Source organism: Dasypus novemcinctus, chromosome 12 (assembly GCF_030445035.2).
Source record: "Dasypus novemcinctus isolate mDasNov1 chromosome 12, mDasNov1.1.hap2, whole genome shotgun sequence".
Lineage (NCBI taxonomy): Eukaryota > Metazoa > Chordata > Mammalia > Cingulata > Dasypodidae > Dasypus > Dasypus novemcinctus.
Window position 1 is genome coordinate 96,637,835 of NC_080684.1, and position 18,751 is coordinate 96,656,585.

General features: G+C 53.5%; 1 protein-coding gene across 2 annotated transcripts; it reads right to left on the reverse strand.

Annotated features, from left to right (window-relative positions):
• Positions 1–684: 684 nt before the first annotated feature.
• IFT27 (intraflagellar transport 27) lies at positions 685–17,456 on the reverse strand. 2 transcript variants are annotated; one of them, XR_011650315.1, is made up of 7 exons: positions 16,978–17,456; positions 10,466–10,545; positions 9,993–10,052; positions 8,879–8,938; positions 6,862–6,979; positions 4,770–6,061; positions 685–4,717 (listed from the first exon to the last, which is right to left on the reverse strand). XR_011650315.1 is itself a non-coding variant. In XM_058308752.1 (7 exons), exons 1-7 carry the CDS (start codon positions 17,009–17,011, stop codon positions 831–833), a joined length of 561 nt encoding a protein of 186 aa, XP_058164735.1. In that variant the 5' UTR covers positions 17,012–17,456; the 3' UTR covers positions 685–830. The 2 variants fall into 2 exon arrangements, 1 of the variants encoding a protein (XP_058164735.1); XM_058308752.1 differs by having other exon boundaries at positions 685–929; positions 5,952–6,061.
• Positions 17,457–18,751: the final 1,295 nt, after the last annotated feature.

Here is an 18,751-nt window from a genome sequence, read left to right on the forward strand (position 1 = left end):
TGGAAAACAGTCGAGCGTGGTGCCAAGAATCATGCTGCCTCCCAGCCCACCGAGAGCAGAGGGTCATTAAAGAGAAGCGGCCGTGCTCTTGGCTCCTGTGTGTGCAGGGTTCCCGGCAGCCGGGAGAGGCTGGGCCCTCCGTTAAGAGACAGGCGCCGGGGAGGACGGCAGGGGGCACTGTTTTGTCAGTGACAGTGGCCACCGCCAGGGAGCTCTGGCATCTGGACAGCCAGGAACAGGTAGCAAAAACGAGCTTGCCTGCTAGCAATAAGGAACGGGCAGGGACATCAGCCTCTGTCTCGGCCACGCGGCGAGGCCCACGCTGAGGATTTCAACTTCAGCAAATTGTAAGCGAGGGCTGGCCCGGGCCCATCTGAAGTCCGCTGTGGCGTTTGCTTTCTCTGTGGGAGACCCCGTCAGTGCTCACCCTTTAGGCAGCCCGGCCCACCCAGCCAGCCAGGGCTGGGGCTGCTGGTTGTCATCCTGTCCCAGTGGGGCGGCTTCTCTCGGCTTAGCCCTCTGGGACGAGTGACAATCGGCAGCCCCAGTCCCAGCCCACCAGAGAAGGGAGGCCACCAATGTCCTGGGCTTGGCTCCGGGGGCCACTCTGGAACCAGCAGTGCTGTCGCAGCCAAAGTGTAAAATGGAGCCAGGCTTGCCCCAGCCAAGAACAGGAGCTGCTGCTTCTACTTTTTATCCTCATTTTATTTAAAGCCGCATGGTGTATTGGAGGTGCAGAGGCAATTCCATCTTCTCTTCCACGGAGCCCGAGCCTCCTGCCAGCTCCACGGCAGCACTGCACCGTTGGCGGAACGGTCCACCCAACATCCTCATGCCAAGGAGTGGAAAACTTCTACCTTCTCCTGGTACAGGTGGCAGAACCGCCTGGCCAGACAGTGGAAAGGGGCCTCAAAGTTTTCCATCTCTTTCTGCGGAGAGAAGTGAACAAGTCAGCCGGCACTCACTGAACGTGCCTCGTTTCGTCTTCGCACCGTCGGGGCAGCTACTACGATGCTGATTGTACAAGAAGGAAACGGAGACACAGAACAATTAAGGCACTCCTTGTCAAGTGGGGGAGCAGGAATGAACCTGGACGTGAGTGTAGAGCCTGTACTTTTACCCATTCTCGCGACAGTGTAATGGATGTTAAAAATGAGACTCTTTCTCTGAGTTTTGACTGAGGCTCCAAAAGCTAAAGCAAGAGAGCATGCAGCCAGGACCCCCATTCCAGAGGGCAGGCCAGACAAAAAGGGGTGCATCCCACCTCAGAGGCATGAAGGCGGGGGCTGCCCCAGAAAGCACGTAGAGCTGGGGCAGTACCCCCACCGGGGAAGAATCAGGTGAGCCTGGGGCTGCTGTTCTGAGGGTCAAGCCGGGAGCAGCGCTTTCCTGGAGCCGGGACAGGCTAAGCAGGAGCCAGCCTGGAGCTCTTTTACAGGGATCTGTGGGAACGGCCTCCAGAAGGGCGACAGGTCCCCACAAGAACAGGCTGCCGTCTCTGGGGCTGCGAGCCCGAGGGGTGGTACCTGCCTCAGAGAAGCTCCAGGCGCCAGAGCTGATGGGAAGGACAGGGCCTCGCTCCCCCCAAGCCACAGCTGGGGCCTGGTGAGCAGGTGCAGAGACACGCAAACGGCCAGCAGGCTTGAGAGGCAAGAAGCACCGGCTTCAAATTAAGTTTGGAATTTTGACAATCACCCAGGACTAGGCCTCTGGCTAACTAAAATAATGGATATTTTCGTGACTCAAGGTGCCCAAAGGACTTTTAATTATCCGAGAAATTTTTTTAAAAAGTATTGACCCGGCCCTAGATTTTATCTAAGGTGTGGGAAAGAAAAGGCCCTACAGGGCAAGTATGGACAGTACAGCAAGAAAATGGCTATTGTTTTCTTCTCTCTGTATATGCATCCGTGCATTTTAATTTTTTAAGAAATAAGTTGGCAGAAGAAAAAATTCACTGCTTTGAAGAGAGCAGCTCAAACTATGAAGGCAAAAGAACCCTTTTTGAAGTCATTCTTGGCAGCTGGTGCAGTGCAGCCTTGGCAAGGGAGTGAAATATCCCCCAAAGAAACTGAAGAATTTCCAAACTGAGGAATGCTCCAGAGGTCATCAAGTGCCTTTGTTTTACAGGTGAATAATCTGGGGCCAGGGTAAGAGGCCAGCTGGGCAGTGGCCAAGCCTGGCCTAGAGGCTAGACTCCCCAACATGAGACGCCTTTCCACCGTGTCACCAGGAGGATAGAATGTGAAAAGGAAACCTGTTTCTGTGGAAAAAATTACCTGGACTTCCCAGAAAGCAAAGGAAACCCCAAGGCGAAGGATACCCTCCAGTCAAGAGCAGAAACAGCTGTGACAATGCTAGAAGAGTGGGCTGCGGGCGAGTGGGCAGGTGGTGTGTGGGGCGGAGGGCCCAGGGCCCAAAAGCTGTCACTCTCCAGCAGGACATAAGAGACATGACTCAGTTCTTTGTGCAAGCACCTCTGGGTGCTCAGAGCATCATGTCCTAAAGCACTGCCATTGCCAGACAGTAAAACATTCCATCAGTTGAAAACACAGTTAAGTGTTGACTGGAAAGAGAATGAGGCCTAAATAGCATATGCACAAGAATTTCCAGATAATCCTAAAGCTCTTGAAAGCAAGATTTTGGGAGAACACAAGATAAAAAAGCAAGGAATTCAATTGCAGGCAAGTCTCAATGTATACTGAGGCGTGCTCCTGAAATAGTAAGTGCACAGTGAACTCTTTCTCAAGTGCGGTAAGGAATCCTTCTGTTAAGTGACTAATTATAATCTCACTTATAGAGCTTGGAAACCTACAGAGTGGGTTTGCTCAGAGTGGAGTCTTCTGAGCAGGCTCAGACAAGCACTGTCTGGGCTGGAATTCTGTTCCTGAGGCCCCCGAAGTAGGCTCTGTGGGAGGCCAGAGCTGCCCCCTGGTGCCACCCACAGAGCACCCCTTCTAGAAGGCCCAGGTTTTGAAACTGGACAGGCCCAAGTTCCTGTCCCAGTTCTTTCTCATTAGCTACGCAACCAGGGAAAGCTACATAACCTCTCTGAGCCTGTCATTTGTGAAATGGACAGGGACAGCTGCCCTGTCATGTATGCAGACCCCAGCATGCAGCAGGTGCCCAAATGTGAGCTGTCCCCTTGTGGCTTTTTCTTGAACTGGTTTGTATTTAGTATTGTCCAACTTCTTCTAGTGATGAAAATGTTGTTTTTTAAAAAAAATTTAATTTGTTTAAATTTCAAATATTGAGGGGTGTTAGAAAGTTAAAGAACCAGGTAGGTACCTCGTCGAGGTCAGCAAGATGACGCCTGCTGCACTTAGTGAGAAGAGAGGTGGAGTCGGGCTTGGTGTGAGACTTGGCTGCACCTCAAGCAGCATTTGGTTATATTTCCTTTTTAATTACAGCTTTCTTAACCGAGCTGCCAGTGGCGCCTTTGTTAGCATCAACTCAGGGGACTAGTTAACTTGCAGTTAATAACAAGTGCTTAACCACAGCCTCCTCAAGCACAATTTATCCCCACCTGTTTCAACAGAGGAGCAACACCGGCAGAGCGCCGAGACGCTCAGCCCAGCGGCCCTGGTGACTGCTGTGTTGGGCTGGGTGTTAATTTTTGAGTTCTATCAAGAGTTCTGGAGGGAAGCAGACTTGGCCCAATGGAGAGAGCGCCCGCCTACCACATGGGAGGTTTGCGGTTCAAACCCCGCGCCTCCTTGACCCGTGCAGAGCTGGCCCATGCGCAGTGCTGATGCGTGCAAGGAGTGCCGTGCCACACAGGGGTTCCCCCACGTAGGGGAGCCCCACGCGCAAGGAGTGCGCCCGGTAAGGAGAGCCACCCAGCGCGAAAGGAAGTGCAGCCTGCCCAGGAATGGCGCCGCCCACAAGGAGAGCTGACACACAAGATGATGCAAAAAAAGAACACAGATTCTGGGTGCCGTTGATAAGGATAGAAGCAGTCACAGAAGAACACACAGTGAATGGACACAGAGAGTAGACAACTGGGGGGGGGGGAGGGAAGGGGAGAAAAATAAACAAATAAAATCTTTAAAAAAAAAAAAGAGTTCTGGGGAATCTGAGATCATGGGGTGAGGGGGCAATGCCACAAATGTGATTGGAGGAAGGGGGACACGGAGCCCTTGCTTGGTGTGGGGAGGACAGCGGGCTGCTCAGCTCGGAGGCACGCTGTGGGAGAGTGAGGAGGCCCTAACTGGGAAAGCCCACCGACCTGGACTTCACTACCTTAGCATTTGCCATCACCGGATCAGACGTAAGGGTGACATTGATCTTTGTGCAATCTATGAATGCAGGAGTTTACTAATAATAGCAGAAGCAAGATTATTATGGGGATATTTAAACTTCCAAAAAGCTAACAGTTATTGAGTCCTTACTCTGCACCAGATTTCCTGCTATTTTTGTTTTTACCATCTTATTTAATTCTCCTATTTATTACTCAATCAGGGATGGGTTTCATGATCCTCAATTTCCAGAGGAGGAGCCCGAGGCACCAGGAGGTTCAACGTTGTGCCCAAGGCCACGCAGCTAGCTCTGCCATTCACTGCTGGCGGTCAGCGCCCCTGGCTTTCACCACCACACTCTCCTTAAGGAGGTCCATCATGTTTAGGGATTTAAAGTCATATTCATACAAGCATCAGTCAAGTTTCAGAGATGCAGAAACAGAAGCCACTGCAGCCGATGAAGAGTTTGAGCAGAAAAAGACCTCCAGGATACTTAACTAGGCCACTAACTCCTGGAGGCCAAAGAATCAAGACTGGAGGTCGCAGAGTGAGGAGCAAGGGCCGAGCTACCACAGCTGCCCCAGTGGAACGGCCTCCCAGGCTGCCCGGCCACCCGGGGAGGGCACCTCACCGGCCCTGAGACCGAGAGGGGTGTTTTCTGGCTGCCCCTGCAGGGCTTGGTCTTTAAACGCTTTCATGATGAACTTGCACCCAAATGCTTCTGATTGGTGAAGACTGGGTCACATGCCTGCACCCTGGCTGCAGGGAGGAGGCACTTCAAACCCGGGAAGGGGTGGGGGGGCTCCAACAGTGCCAAACCAGCAAAACCCATGATATACTTAAAACAGATCACTCTGATTTTCCCACCTAATGGCATCTCCTGCCCGCTCTGCTGGAGGTCATACTGTAGCCTGGAGACCCCTGGGGCAGCAGCCAGACAGGGACAAGGGATATGAAGCCACAGATCCTAGTCCTGGCTTGACTCTTTACAAGACACATGACCTCGGGCAACTCACGCTACCTCCTTAAATGAAATGGGAATCGTGGCAACTCCTGGTTGACAGGATTGACACGAGGGACTAATGACACAACGTTCAGAGGACACCGTGATCACATCACATGCAAGGGTCACTACCATTGACTCCAATGCCTTTGTATTTCTTACTAAGGGCATACCTCGGAGATCCTGGAGGCTTGGTTCCACACTACCGCAACAAAGCAAGTATCACAATAAAGCGGGCCACACTAATGTTTCGGTTTCCCAGTCCAATACATATAAAAGTTATGTTTACACTATACTATTATTATCTATTTAAAAATGTACATACCTTAATTGAAATGTGATACAGAGATACAAAGTGAGCACCTGCCGCTGGAAAAATTGCACCGATAGAATTGCTCGATGCAGAGTTGCCACAAACCTTCAATTTGTAAAAAGGCAGTATCTGTGAAGCTCAATAAAGAGAAGCGCAACAAAGCAAGGTATGCCTATACACAGCTCTTCCCGGGGCTGGCTGAATGCTCTGTTTTATTGTAATGCACGGGTGAATCTTGTTATATTGAGGAAATATCTTGGGCTGAGGACGTAAACATCAGTTCCAAATAAAACTCTGCATATGGTGGAGGAAGAACTCGATGCATGTGAGGTCATGTGAAAAACCACTTCCAGCAGAGGCCCACTCCAGACTTGGCTGTGGAGCAGGTGGAGATACTTACCACTGATGTTTCGAAACATTCCAGGCCTTGGCTCAGCGCCCACGTCTGGGCCTGCGCTGACTCCACCACTCGTCTGCCGGCCAGGTCTGTTTTATTCCCCACTAAAACACCTACTCAAAAGAAACAACCAAAAGCTCGGCATTTAACTGTGGCCATCTGGGAGCACAGCTGGAGAGAAAGGAGCAAGCACACTCTTTTTTGAGGGGTGTAAAGCACCCTCGGAGGATGGTGAGCACAACATGGGACCCAGAGGGACTCCTGAGCAGGCCCATGGGCCTCCAAGACGATGGGAGGGCTTTGCTTTGAACACAGTTTTGGTTCAGCCTTTTTTCTAGACCTCCTGTGTGTCAACTCCCTGAGGTTGCAATCCCCAAGAAGGTGTGGGCCAAATTTGTGTGTTTGTGATAATTCCTAGCACATGGGGCAAACTTGAAACTCGGTCATTGATGCTAATCGAAGGCCTGGGCCGAGAGTCAGGGCTGAGAGGCAATTTTGTTCTGTTCCCAGCTGCATCAGCTGCAGCTAATTTTTCTGGCCTGTCTGGAGATGGCTCTCCCTGGTCTGTAAGAGGAGTCTTTGTTGCTCTCTCCTAGTGATGGAAAATAAACTGATACAAAGCATTCAGCAGTGATAATAGGACTTCCATGTATATACATGAGAAAACAGGGAAGTCTTCTCTAGGGCCAGCTTCCCAGTAACACCTCATTTGTACAGCGACCCCTTATTACCCTGAGTCTCCCCATAACCCTTCAACGTGGGTGTCATAATTCCTGCTGCACAGATGCAGAGAGGTGTGGTAACTCTCTAAGCTTGATCTGGTGGCTAGGAACCCAGGGGACGCTTTCTGGCACCCATAGCTATCTCCCAAAGACCCCTCACCCTTGCAGGGCAGAGGGGTTGCAGCTCCTACCTGGCAGGGAGAGGCCTGGGGCCCGTGCACGTGCCTTTTCCAGCCACTTGCTGCAGTTGTCGAAGGACTGCTCATTGGTCACATCATAGACAAGGCACAAGACGTTGGGACTCTCCCACTGCACGAGAAGGACAGGTTGAGCATATGTTAGGAGCAGTGACAGTGACTTCTAGGCAGAGAGAATACCTGGCCTTCCAGGGAAGGGACATGTGAGTGGAGGGAAATGAAAAACTCAGGGGGCTGTGAGAGCCTGAGGGTGAGAACTCACAGCCGGGCCAGCCTCCCCGCTGGGTGCTTTCCATGCACAACTCTGAAACCTCACAGTTTTGCAGGTGCCATCTAAATGTCCCTCCTGAAAGCTGAAGAAACTGTATTCAGAGGGGGTAACTAGCTTGCCCTGGTCAAGCTTTTGGAAAAAAGGAGACAAAAACAGAGGCGGGAGTAGGCTCTAGGCTTTTCTCTACCCAGAAATGCCTTCCTCTGCCATTGGCCTCATCAGCTCATCCTTCCACCCTTCTTCACCGAGGGCCTGCTTTTGTTCTGCAGGCTGAAAGAGTATTCTTTCTTCCACATGCCACCCCCTGGAAGCTTCTTTGCTTGCATCTTCTTATTAATAATAAGGGCTGAGTTTTCAAAATGCACAGAGTCCCTATGCCACTCCTGCACTGTCTGCATCCATCAGCCATGGTCCAAACCAGACTGACACCTGGACAGGGCTCCCTCTGCCACTGAGAGCCAGGGCTAAATTCTTGGAGGCGCTCAGAGTCCTGCTGGGACGGCGGATGGTCCTGCTCCAGCTCTGGACACGCACCCTGGTGGCATGTGATCCTCTGCCATGCCTTGGTCTCTGGGCACCGCCTTCCTGCCCAGTTAGGGCCTGCCTTATTGCAGGGGCATCAGGAACCTCCCAGGAAGTGGGGAGAATCCTCTTTCCTCTAGTCGTCCTTGCCAGGCCAGCCCAGGGTTGGTGGTGAAGGCTCCCTCCTCGTCCCCCAAGGTGACAGTGGCTGAAATGATGACAGCCACATCACCTCGCTCCATGGACCACCTCTCCAACTCCCGCTAGAACCACACTGACCTTCTATGTGCGTGGAGCAGATACGGCACTGTGGTTTTAACGCAAGAAGCTCTCCTGGAGGAGACCCAGCTGGGGTGGGAGCCTGGGATGAGGCTGGCTGGAGGCTGCGTGTGCCCTTCCTTGCCCAAATGCATCTGCCCCCTGTTGTGGGCAGGGCACAGCCGTGCACAGTGGGCACTGTGTAAACAACCTGAATCGGCATGTAAAGGCCAGCCCCTGCTGAATTACCATCACCAAAGCCTTTTCTCTTCATTAGACAACAAAAAAAAGGGGGGCAGAAAACAGTTTCTATTACAGCGGAGCTGTTCTTGGAAAGGCTGGGGAGGGCTCTGGAGAACTCACACCTTCTAATTAGCTCACTGGCCCAGATTAGCACACCGCACGCTGGAAGGTACAGCAAGCTGGATCCCGAGAGGATGACTGGGAGGGTGGGCGAGCAGGTGGACAAGGGCCCAAGGAGCCTGGGGCAGCAGCACAGGGCAAGCCCAGAGCCAGCCCCAGGGGAATGCTCCAGCCCAAGGGGTGGGCCAAGAAGGGAAGCTCATTCCAGGGCCTCTAGGGCACCCCCTACAGGGAAGGAAATATTCAGTGCTGCCCCAGGAGTGAGGAGGTGTGCTGAAAGAGCCCCATATGGAAGGGGAGCTCAAGAGAAGGGCAGCCCAGGGTGGGAGGGCAGCAAGGCCTGAGCCACATAGCATTTGGCACCTGTCACTCCACAGCTGGGGCACAGGGGATACCATGGGCTACAGCCGTTCCTACTTGCCAAGCGATCAGAGTCCCAAGCCTAGGAGAAATGCCCCTTAAAGCCTTCTGTCACAGTAGTTGCTCTTGACTGCCATACTGCAGTGGAATCTCTGTGAGCGCATTATAAGGGGCAGACTTTTTGGTTGAAGGTGGAGGTGGAGGTGGTGGTTAGGAAAAAGACCACATGGTACTTGCCAATTTATCCAGCATTTCAGTAAACAGCTCCTTGCCAGCAGAGTCAAAAATGAAGAGTTCCTAGAATGAGAAAATCTACACGTGGGAAAACCATTGGCTGTGAGTCATCAGTCTTATGCTCAGCTCACCGTGGGCTCGTCTTAGTGGTGAGATGCAGAGACACCTAGGCACACACGTGCGTGTGTTTTCAGAAGATGCGATCTTTTTCCCAAGGTATCAGGAAGAGAATGGGAAAAGGAACCAATTCGGGTGGCTCAGAGGCAGGGCGACAGTTTCCCACACAAACTAGCGCTTTCTGGGAGGCGTTGCACCTCTCCCAACCCTGAGTGCAAAAATACCAGGCACAAGCTGACTTCCCAGCTGGCAGAACAGAATGCTAAACAGGCGACAAGTGCTCTCGTTTCTTCCAAAAGGTCATTTTGCACTTTGTTAACCAAATTGATTTTCAAATCTTAGAACGATTCCTTTTAAAGGAGGTCACTGAGGAGGCCTGGGGAAGGTGTCTAAAATAGGACAGGCTATCGTCGTTCTGGGAGGGCCACGGTGACAAGGACAGAGGACACAGGATGACCTTTCCTGCCCGTGGGAGCCCCTTCCCAGGCCACAGCTTTATGAAGTCTCCCCTAGGTTCACCCATAAGCTGCCCCCGTCCTGGATCCCCTCTTGCTGGCCTCTGGCGCACATCGTCTGAACGTACCACAATCTGCCCTGCGCTTTGGCCACATGGGCACGCGCCTTAGCCCTTCTTGCTGCATCACGGGTTCTCAGGTGTTTTTACTTATTTTTTACTATGATCCTCTTCAAGGACCTGGTGAAAGCTATAAACACTCTCTCCAGGAAAGTCCACACAAACCCCATGTTCAATTTCAAGAGTTTGTGGATTCCCATAGAGGGACCCGGGCTAAGCTCTTAGGTACTAGCTAGCGAGTTCCTGAGGGGCAAGCCCATGTCCTAGCGTTCCTGATCTCCTCCCCAACACAGCTCCTTCAAGCACTCTGCCACGGCTAGGCCAACTCCCGAATGGCGTCTCTCACGGGAGGATGACGGTGGGCACAGAGACCCTGGTGCCCAGCCCAGTGGCACTGACTTCCCTCGGGCTAAGGGCACCACTTACCACACTGTCACCAGTGTCAGGAACTGGCACTGTCTTCACCACCAAATCCACTCCTGTTGTCTGCCAAGGAAAACCAAGAACGTGACCATGGGGTCCCACGGGACACACCACAGGAGGCAGCCATGGGCACCCCGACTCCCGGAGGGACATTCCCAACCTGTGTTTGTGTCTGGGCTCACTTCCAGTGAAAAGGGGCTGGGACTGCAGGCATCAGAAAGGACCAAGGGACCTTGCTCCACCTTCCTGCCCACGGGAGCGTGGCACAGTTGGCCAAGCGGCACATGGGCAGCCTGCTCTGCAGACAGTCCCTGCTTGGTGGCTCATGAAAAACAGCCTCCACTTGGGCCTTCAAGCAGCCTCCCAGCCTCCGCCACCCCCGAGGACTTCTTCTAGGAAACTGGGCCAGTCACTCCCTTGGGCACCCTGGCCCCTGCTCCTTCAGCCTTGGCAGGTCTACCACTCTCCCCGCTCACCAGGGTGTAGCTCTTCTGGAAATGGGCGCCGTCGCTGCGGAAGACCTGTGCCAGGGCGGTCTTGCCCACCGTTGGGTCTCCTGTGGGGCCAAGGCAGAAGACGAATGTAATTGTAGTCCTCACCTGCCAGGACTCTCCTGCTCCAGGACACACATGTTGAAGCCAATCACTTCAATGAGTTTTCATCGAAAATGTACTCAATGCTCTGGGGAACTTGTTCTGAGATCGCTGGCAGGGCAATGTGTCATAAAGACCAATCTTCAAAACTTACAATGGCCAGAGTCGCATTTCTTCTGGGCTAATCCTTTCATCCCAAAGAACTGACCCAGAAGGTAGCCAGAGCTTAAGGAGGGCTTCAGAGTGCTGGAAACAGAACTGACACTGTCACGCTGAAACACACCCTATGGGGAGAACCTGTCACTTTCAAACTGGAATCTACTTTGAAGTCTTGAAGGTAAAGAGGTGCGACCGACCAGGCACCGAGAGTTGTAGACTCACCGGATAACTGAACCCGTCTGAGTTTAGCGCTCCCACTGGAATACTTGGGGGAGTGGGGGGAGTGGTAGGGGTTTGGAAGGAAACCAGTTCTGCATTTATGGGAGGCAAGAAGTCAGATGCTGCCTTTACCAAGCTCAGATCCATTTCCCGGTGACATACTCTACCTCACCTCGGTGTGGCCCTCTGACCCACGGTGGAGGCATCTTCCCAGGGGCCGCTCCACCAATCCTATTTGGAATAGCCATTGTATCTTGTGTGCTGCTCATCTCATCCCTACTGGGTTTATCTTCTCGGCTTTCCCTCCTTAGCTGCTAGCCCTATAAATTGATACCCCAAAACTAAAGGTGTAGATCAATGTTGACAGTCTAAGATCCAGACTTTTCACAAGACTGTTGGAGCAATTCCATCTGGAGTTCCTCCCATGCCTGTCGGGGGGCTGCGGGGGCCCCCTTGCCCTCGGGCTTTTCTGCTGCTAGCTCCATTCAGCCCCCTTTGGGGACCGCCATTTCCACTGCGGTAGCTTTTCCTCCCCGAGAGCCTCCCATCATCCGGCCCGGCGGAACACCTGTTTTCTGCTGTCTGGCCCTCGTGCTGCTTAGCTGAGTGCCCGCTGCCCATGTTCTCGGCCCTGCCGTCCCTTCACCTTGATCCTTACTTAACTTCAGCTTCCACACTCTCTCTGTTGGACTTCTCCAAAGTCTGCCACTCCACTTGGTTTTCAGTTTTGACTTTTCCCACCTAGAATTTTCTCTTGCAAAGCAATTATTTGACTACTCGTGGCATTTCATTTTATGTCTACTCCTCCAGGTGTGAGTGAGCCCTTCGGGCTTTGCCCTTCTATGTGCCACTGCTTCTTGGAGGAGAACCGGCCTTTGCTGCGCCCCTCTTGCGACCCGCTCCCGTGACCTCATTTGTTCTTTCCCGCCCACCCCTGCCCTGCCCACCCCTGCCCTGCCCCGGGCATATCGTTGCCCTCCTTTAACAGGGAAGGGATGGAGACTCAGGGAAGCTGGGGAAGCTGCCCAGGATTCATTCCAGCAGCGTACCCTCTCCACTGAGCCCCATCCCTCTCCTAGATGTCGGTGGCCACTTGTGACCCATTTTCAACACTGCCCCTGGATGCCTCCCTGCTGCAGCCTTCCCCGACATCCGGGGGCAGCCACAGGCTAGACTTCTGTGAGCATGGGGCATTTCGCAGCAAACAGCTCATCATTTTCCTTCCTTGTGCCACGAGTGCATCTGCCCTCCCAGCTCCAATTTTTCTTCTGAATCCAGTTGGAAATTGGCTCTTCCCACTTGTGAAATTCCCCACAGATTTGTTCTGGTTAATTTCCTAAGTCTTTTTTTCCGACTGTCAGTCAGAGTCACCGACACTTATGGAAAACCTCCTGTGCTGGCTATGAGGAGGGAGCGGAGCACAGGGAGGTGAAATAACTGATAAACACATTTGCAGAGCAACAAGATGACAAGTGCAAATTCAAATAGCAGCAACTGCGAACCGCAGCGTCTAAGGGAGCATCGAGGAGAGAGGAGTGGCTTGATCAGGGTGATAGACGTCCCTTGGGGCCAGGGCTGAGCCTCCATGGAGGGCAGGGAGTGGCCCTGCTTGACACAGAAAGGGTGACGACAGCAAAGACACGAGGCAAGGAGGTCACGTGACCCCTCCTGGCCAAGGTCAGTGGTCTTTTCTCAGTTCTCATCCTCCCCGATGTCCCAGAAGGCTGTGAGTCAGCCCTGACGCCGTGCTCTCCCGGAGCCCTCTGCCCCCAGCTGCCCCTACCTCCTTGAGGGTCCCTTGTCCTCCCCTGCCTCCTGAGGTGACATCTTGGGGATAGGCCCTTGGCACGTGGCTCCCACTCTAGCCTGCTCCATTCTGCTCCAATGTCCCACTTATTCTCATGGCTTGGACTGGCACTGCTCCAGCCAGGATCTCTCCCAAGCTTTGTCGGCATTTCCAACAACCTGTGGCTGTGCCCATGGGAATGATGTGCCTTCACTCACACTTGATTTTGTCGACTGCTAGGCTCATGGCCTGCCCCCCAGTCCTCAGGGGTTTGGCTTATCCAGCTCACTTCTCTGTCCCCAGCACCGCCAGCCATTCTCCCTGTGCCAATTCAAACTGGCCGCCTCTGACTGCTGCTTCCCCTTCCTCCCCACACCCACCAGCTTCCTTCCATCCCCATGTCCTTCGATGGACCTAAGCACTTTCCCTCTGCTCTCCCTGCCCACACTGCCCTGCTCTCCTCGTGCCCCGTTCCTCTCTCAGCCCCAAGCCCACCCTTCCATGCTCTGCTTGGAGACGCTGGGGCCGGGACTCTGCAAACCCAGCCCTAGTTGGCTGGGGGCTTCCCACCAGGCTCTGCCAATGGGGGTGAGGGGAAGACTGGGAGGCTGGCGGGGAGGAGGGACTTGCCCCTTCCCATTGGCTTGCACTTCTCTTACCGTCATCCCCGCTGGGGCCCTTCACGCGGGTGGGCAGCAGGAGTCTGTTTGCGTCGTTCGCTCTGTTTTAGTTCTTTGTTGTTACCCTGTGCTCCCAGACCAGCTTCACCACACCTTCTGAGACGTTCCAGTCCTGGGAGGGCAGTGGTCACAGCTCTGTGGGACCCCTCCTCTGAGCATCCCAGTTCTGGTAACACCACCCTCTTCCCTCCGTGCGCCCAGCTCTCCTTCCTGCAGTTACTATCTGGGCTGCCTCAGTGGACCCTTCAGTCTTCCCAGTCCTCCAGTGCTGCTGGAATCGAGTCCTGATGTTAAACTCTTGAAATCCCAGTGTGGTTTCTGTGTTTTGCTGGACCCTGATTTACGTAGTACTTGGTGCCACAAGTGGGTTCAAGACACAGACCCTCAGGCATGGACTGGAACTGGTCTGGTCAAGAGTTGCCCTGAGCACTGCACTGAGCTCCTTGCCAGTGGGAAGTGGGCCCTAAGGGTCCATGGCACGTGGCGGCATCAGGCGCTGGGGGCTGAGCTCCAGCTGGGCCGCGTCGCTCCTCAGAGGCCTGGACCCAGCTTTGTGGGGCCATTTGAGCTTCTGACAACCTCTGTCCACCGCTTCCGTGCTATCCTGTTGTTTTCTTCTTTCCTTTTCAGTTCTCCAACACGTTGAACTGATTCCACATAATAAACTTTCTCTGCTGAAGTGCCTGATGCACTTTTTGACTGGGCCTTGACTGAAAACCCTTGCCAAACTGGCCTTCTCCCCTCCCCCTTTTTCTCCCTAATGTAGTTCCCCCAGAGAACACATCTCCAGATGGGCCTTTTATCCCATCACGCTGCCACACAATACCCAGCGGTGATTCCATCCACTGCCCACCTGTCACCCACCTTCCAACTCTCCCTCATACAAAATCTGGGCTTTACACTCCTATTCCCTCAATCCCTGAAAACTCCTCGAGGCCACCTGCTCCCAGGACTCCCCAACCCACGTCCAAATCTTGCCCATTCTCTGCCAGGCACACCTCGAAAGAGTGTCTTTCCTGCCCAGCCCCAGAGTCATCTCTCCCTCCTCTGCCTTCACCTGCGTGGCTAATGGAGCTCACTGCAGGTAGCAGGAGGCACCTGGACAGGGAGGCACAGTTATGACCCTCACAGGTACCGCGAGGCCGTATAACACAGTGCTTAGGGGCACAGGCTCTGGAGCCAGACTCCAGCTCCACCACTTACGAACTGTGTGGTCTCAGGTGAGTTACTTAATCTCTCTGGGCCTCAGCTGCCATGTCTATAAAATGGAGAAAAACAAAAGCACCTATCTCAGAGAGTGGTTGTGAGGATTTAATGAGTTCTTATGTCCAGTGCCTGACATATAATAAACACTACGTAAGTGCTTATTAAATAGAAAAAAGATAGGTAAATGTCATGGTTATTTCCTCTCTTCGAGGAAGCCACAACAATAAGGAGCTGTGCTGGGAGGTACTTTTCCAGATCTGCCACATGGAGGGCATGAGTTCAAGTTTGCTGCGTTGTAACTTATTGTGAACCTCTTAGCGTTTCCGTTGAGTGCAGGGCTGAGTCAGCCGCGTATTCTCACTGAGCTCATGCATAGTAGGTGCTCAGTGAATAGCTGTTGCGTGAACAAACACTTGAATACCTGGTGCCTTGGTGACAAGTTATGTAGGAGAAAAGACAAATGAACCCAGTTTAAACAGTGGGCTGCAAGGAGTGAAAGGAAAAAGAAAATCAGCATGTGTGGGGGTATGTGGTAGGGGTGGTGAGGAGAACAGGAATTTGGACTTGGAAGACAGAAGATGGCAGAGACTGACCCACTGGTCTTTTGGTCCCTGGACATTCCCAAGAGGGAATGCTGTGAGACCGTGGAAGGTGTAGTGGACTGAGGGCCAGCAGGAGTTTAGGCAGCACCTCCTCCGGCAGGGGCTGAGATCAGGAGAGGCGAGCGCTGAGGGAGTGGACTTCAGGAAGGGCAAAGGACCTAGGACCTGGGCCTGAGGGCGGTACAGCTCGGAGTGAGAACGAAGCCCAGGAATTCAGGTTGCTGCTGACCAGCCCGGGCGCATGTCCTAACCCCTCTTGGCCTCAGTCGCCTGTAAAATGAGGCTAGTAAGAGGACTGTACCCACAGGGCTCTCATGAGACGGTCTGTGTTGAGGATTTAGTACTGGGCCGGCGTGTGGGTGTTCCGTAAGTTCGCCCTGTGATGGAGAGTGGAATTTAAAATAATAGTAAGAGAAGCAACAGCCAGAGAAGCCCATTTAAAGAATCTAACTTGAAAAAATAAAAACTTTCCCACCTTATCTGTGAGGAAACGGGCTCAGACGTGCTTTAACCAAGACGATATACTTAATAAGAGGAACAGCCAGAATCATTTTGGTTACACAATACTGCCTCCCCTGGCGCTTGGGAAAGTTGACGACCTCTCTTGAGAACCATTAATTTCTTCTGTTCCAGTACGACTTGAATCCTTGTTGTTAGTCATCTTTCTATGTAACCTTTTTATTTCATATTAGAAAAGTCATTACCAATATTATCTATTTTCAGTCTGGAAGAGAGGACCATGGGAAAAAAAAAAGGAATCTCTTTTTCTCTGCATAATCTCCCACTGCTTCGAGCTGGTCGGCACAACCTGGCAAGGTCACAGATTTCACTAGTAGCTTAAGCTAAGAACTTTGGATAGGGCAGACCTGGGGATCGAAAGCATACCTCTTACCTTCACTAGCACGTGACCTTGGGCAAAAGCCTCCACCTCTCAGCAACCTTAGTAAGATGTGAACAGTAGCAGCACCTACCCCGGTGTGTATGTCTCCATGCAGGCTCAGGTGAGATGCAAGCACCTGGCATGCAGCAAGGACTCAGTAAAATATGGTATTTGTTCTGTGGTCCCAGGTCTACAATCAAAGCAGTTGTCTTCCTAAGAGTGCAGGCAAATACAAGGGCAGCGCGACAGGTGGCAGTGCCATGTACTTATTCATTTTCCAGATATTTATTGAGCACTCACTAAGTTCCAGGCTTCGTTCTAGGTGCGCAGAATTACCAGCCAACAAAACAAAGATTCCTGCCCTTGGCGGAGTCGACGCTTAGGTCCCCCAGGAACATGCCAGCACATCTTTGGGTCTTAAGGACAACACACACTGGACTTTTCCAAAGTTGGGTCAACTCCACATTACCCTCTCGTATCCCTGTTATGGGGGCTTGGGGGTCAGGGAAAATCCCCTGGGCAAAGCCTGCCAAAGTCATTGATGCTGAACACTGGGGTCCAATGGCTGACTTGGTTGGAGCACTTAGGGGTCGCTAGGTCTGACGGTTGACGGCGTCCGCCCCTCCCCTCACGGTTCAGGCTGGTGAGAGGGGTTTCAGAGCCCGCCTGGGAGCGGGGAAACCAGCTGGAGCCACGGATGTGCTCTGGAAGGCAATTCTTCCACACCGGATGGAACTGACGCTATCAGTAACTGCATTAACTCGGAAAGGGGGCAGGCAATTCACGTGAACAAACGCTCTCGATAACTTATGAGCATCTGGACTCCGGGGACTACCGTATTCGCCGCAAGTTTCCAAACTCACCTGCCAGGATGCATTTGGCTGCCAGCTTCACCATGGTAACCAACCACCACCACGGGGCCAGAGCGGGGAAGAGCGGCGGCTACTGGCGACGGAAGGGTGGGCTTTGGGGGCTCTGGGCCTGCCTGGGAAGGGGCTGGGGAAGGGCTCACTCTCAGGGGGCCTGTGGCCGCCGAGGGGAAAGGGACAGTTGAGGCGGCTGAGAGCGGGGAGACAGGAGAGCGCCAGATGGGGCTGGGCTCAAGCCTCAGAAAGCAGCCTGGAAAGGGGCGAGCGGGGCGGCGCGGCCCCCTCTCGGCCTGGGCCCTGACGGCCGGGACCGAAATCAATCATCCGCTGCCCCTAGCGTCCGAGCACCTCGCCAACCTCGCCCGCCCCCCGACCGCCCTCTGCCCTCTGCCCTCTGCCCCGCCTCCTCCTCGTCCCTCACCCTCGATTAGCTGCCGCCCACAGCTCCCACCCCCGGAGGCTCTCCCAGACCCAGTGGGAGGAGGTGGGCGGAGCGAACAGCCCCTCCTGGTGAGACCATTCGTAGTGGTGTCTGCTCTTCAAACCCATCCCGCTTGGCGAGTGGCTGCAGGAGAGATATCAATCATTTTCCTTTCCCGCCCCCGCCCCGCCGGAAAGTTCCTGGAACGCCGAGTAACCCCGAGCGATGATAAAAGAAGTTTTCTGATTGGCCGGAGGCTGGTTGGGACCATCTTCGGGAGGAAGGAGGCTACGCCTCACCCCCCTGCCTTTTTGTAAGTGGGTTCGCCCACGAGGGTGGCGGATGGCGCCTGCGCAGTGGTGAGGCAGCGGTAGCCGGAGCCAGAGCTTTCGGTGCGTCTGATTTTGCTGAGGTGCTTGTTGCTTCGCCAAATCCTAAGTTCCGTGGAGCGGGGCTATAAAGTGAATGGAGAAATCCAGGTCCTGCTTCCCTTCCCGCAGTGAAATCTCATTTTTATGTGCTTTAGAATCTGAACTAAGAAAGCATTGAGGTGATGCCTGGGAACAAACAGGAGAACGCCTAAACTTTGGTGCGGTTGAGTGGGGGTCGCCCGGGTTGGAAGTCTTACTTTCCGGGGAGCCTGTTTCCTCCCTTGTAAAGTGGAGCTCGTGGCGCCTGTCACAGATTGCGTGAAAGCGCGTGGTCAGGGGCTTTGGCCAACACGCAGCGAGGATCCCTCAATATCATTCACTTGCCTGAGCGGCCCCACTTGCTATGCCACCCGGAAACCCAGGCTTCCATCACTACCACCGGCCGAACGGAGCCCACCTCGTGGGTTGTGAGGGTTTAAAGAGAAAGTATCTACATGTCTGGAACACAGTAGGTGCGCAATTAATGATTTTTATATTTTATTTTTACGAACAAACTAAATGATGGTTGAATGGATGAACGAGAAGGGATTTATCTGGACAGACTTTGGTTTTATCATCACTGTCATCGTGTTATGGATTTCATTTAGGTTCTTGACTGTGCAGCGGAAATGAATTTCAAGAGTATGTGGGGATGGGAAACGGACTTTGGCCCAGTGGTTAGGGCGTCCCTCTACCATATGGGAGGTCCGCGGTTCAAACCCCGGACCTCCTTGACCCGTGTGGAGCTGGCCATGCGCAGTGCTGATGCGCGCAAGGAGTGCCGTGCCACGCAAGGGTGTCCCCCGCGTGGGGGAGCCCCACGCGCAAGGAGTGCGCCTGTGAGGAAAGCCGCCCAGCGTGAAAAGAAAGAGCAGCCTGCCCAGGAATGGCGCCGCCCACACTTCCCGTGCCGCTGACGACAACAGAAGCGGACAAA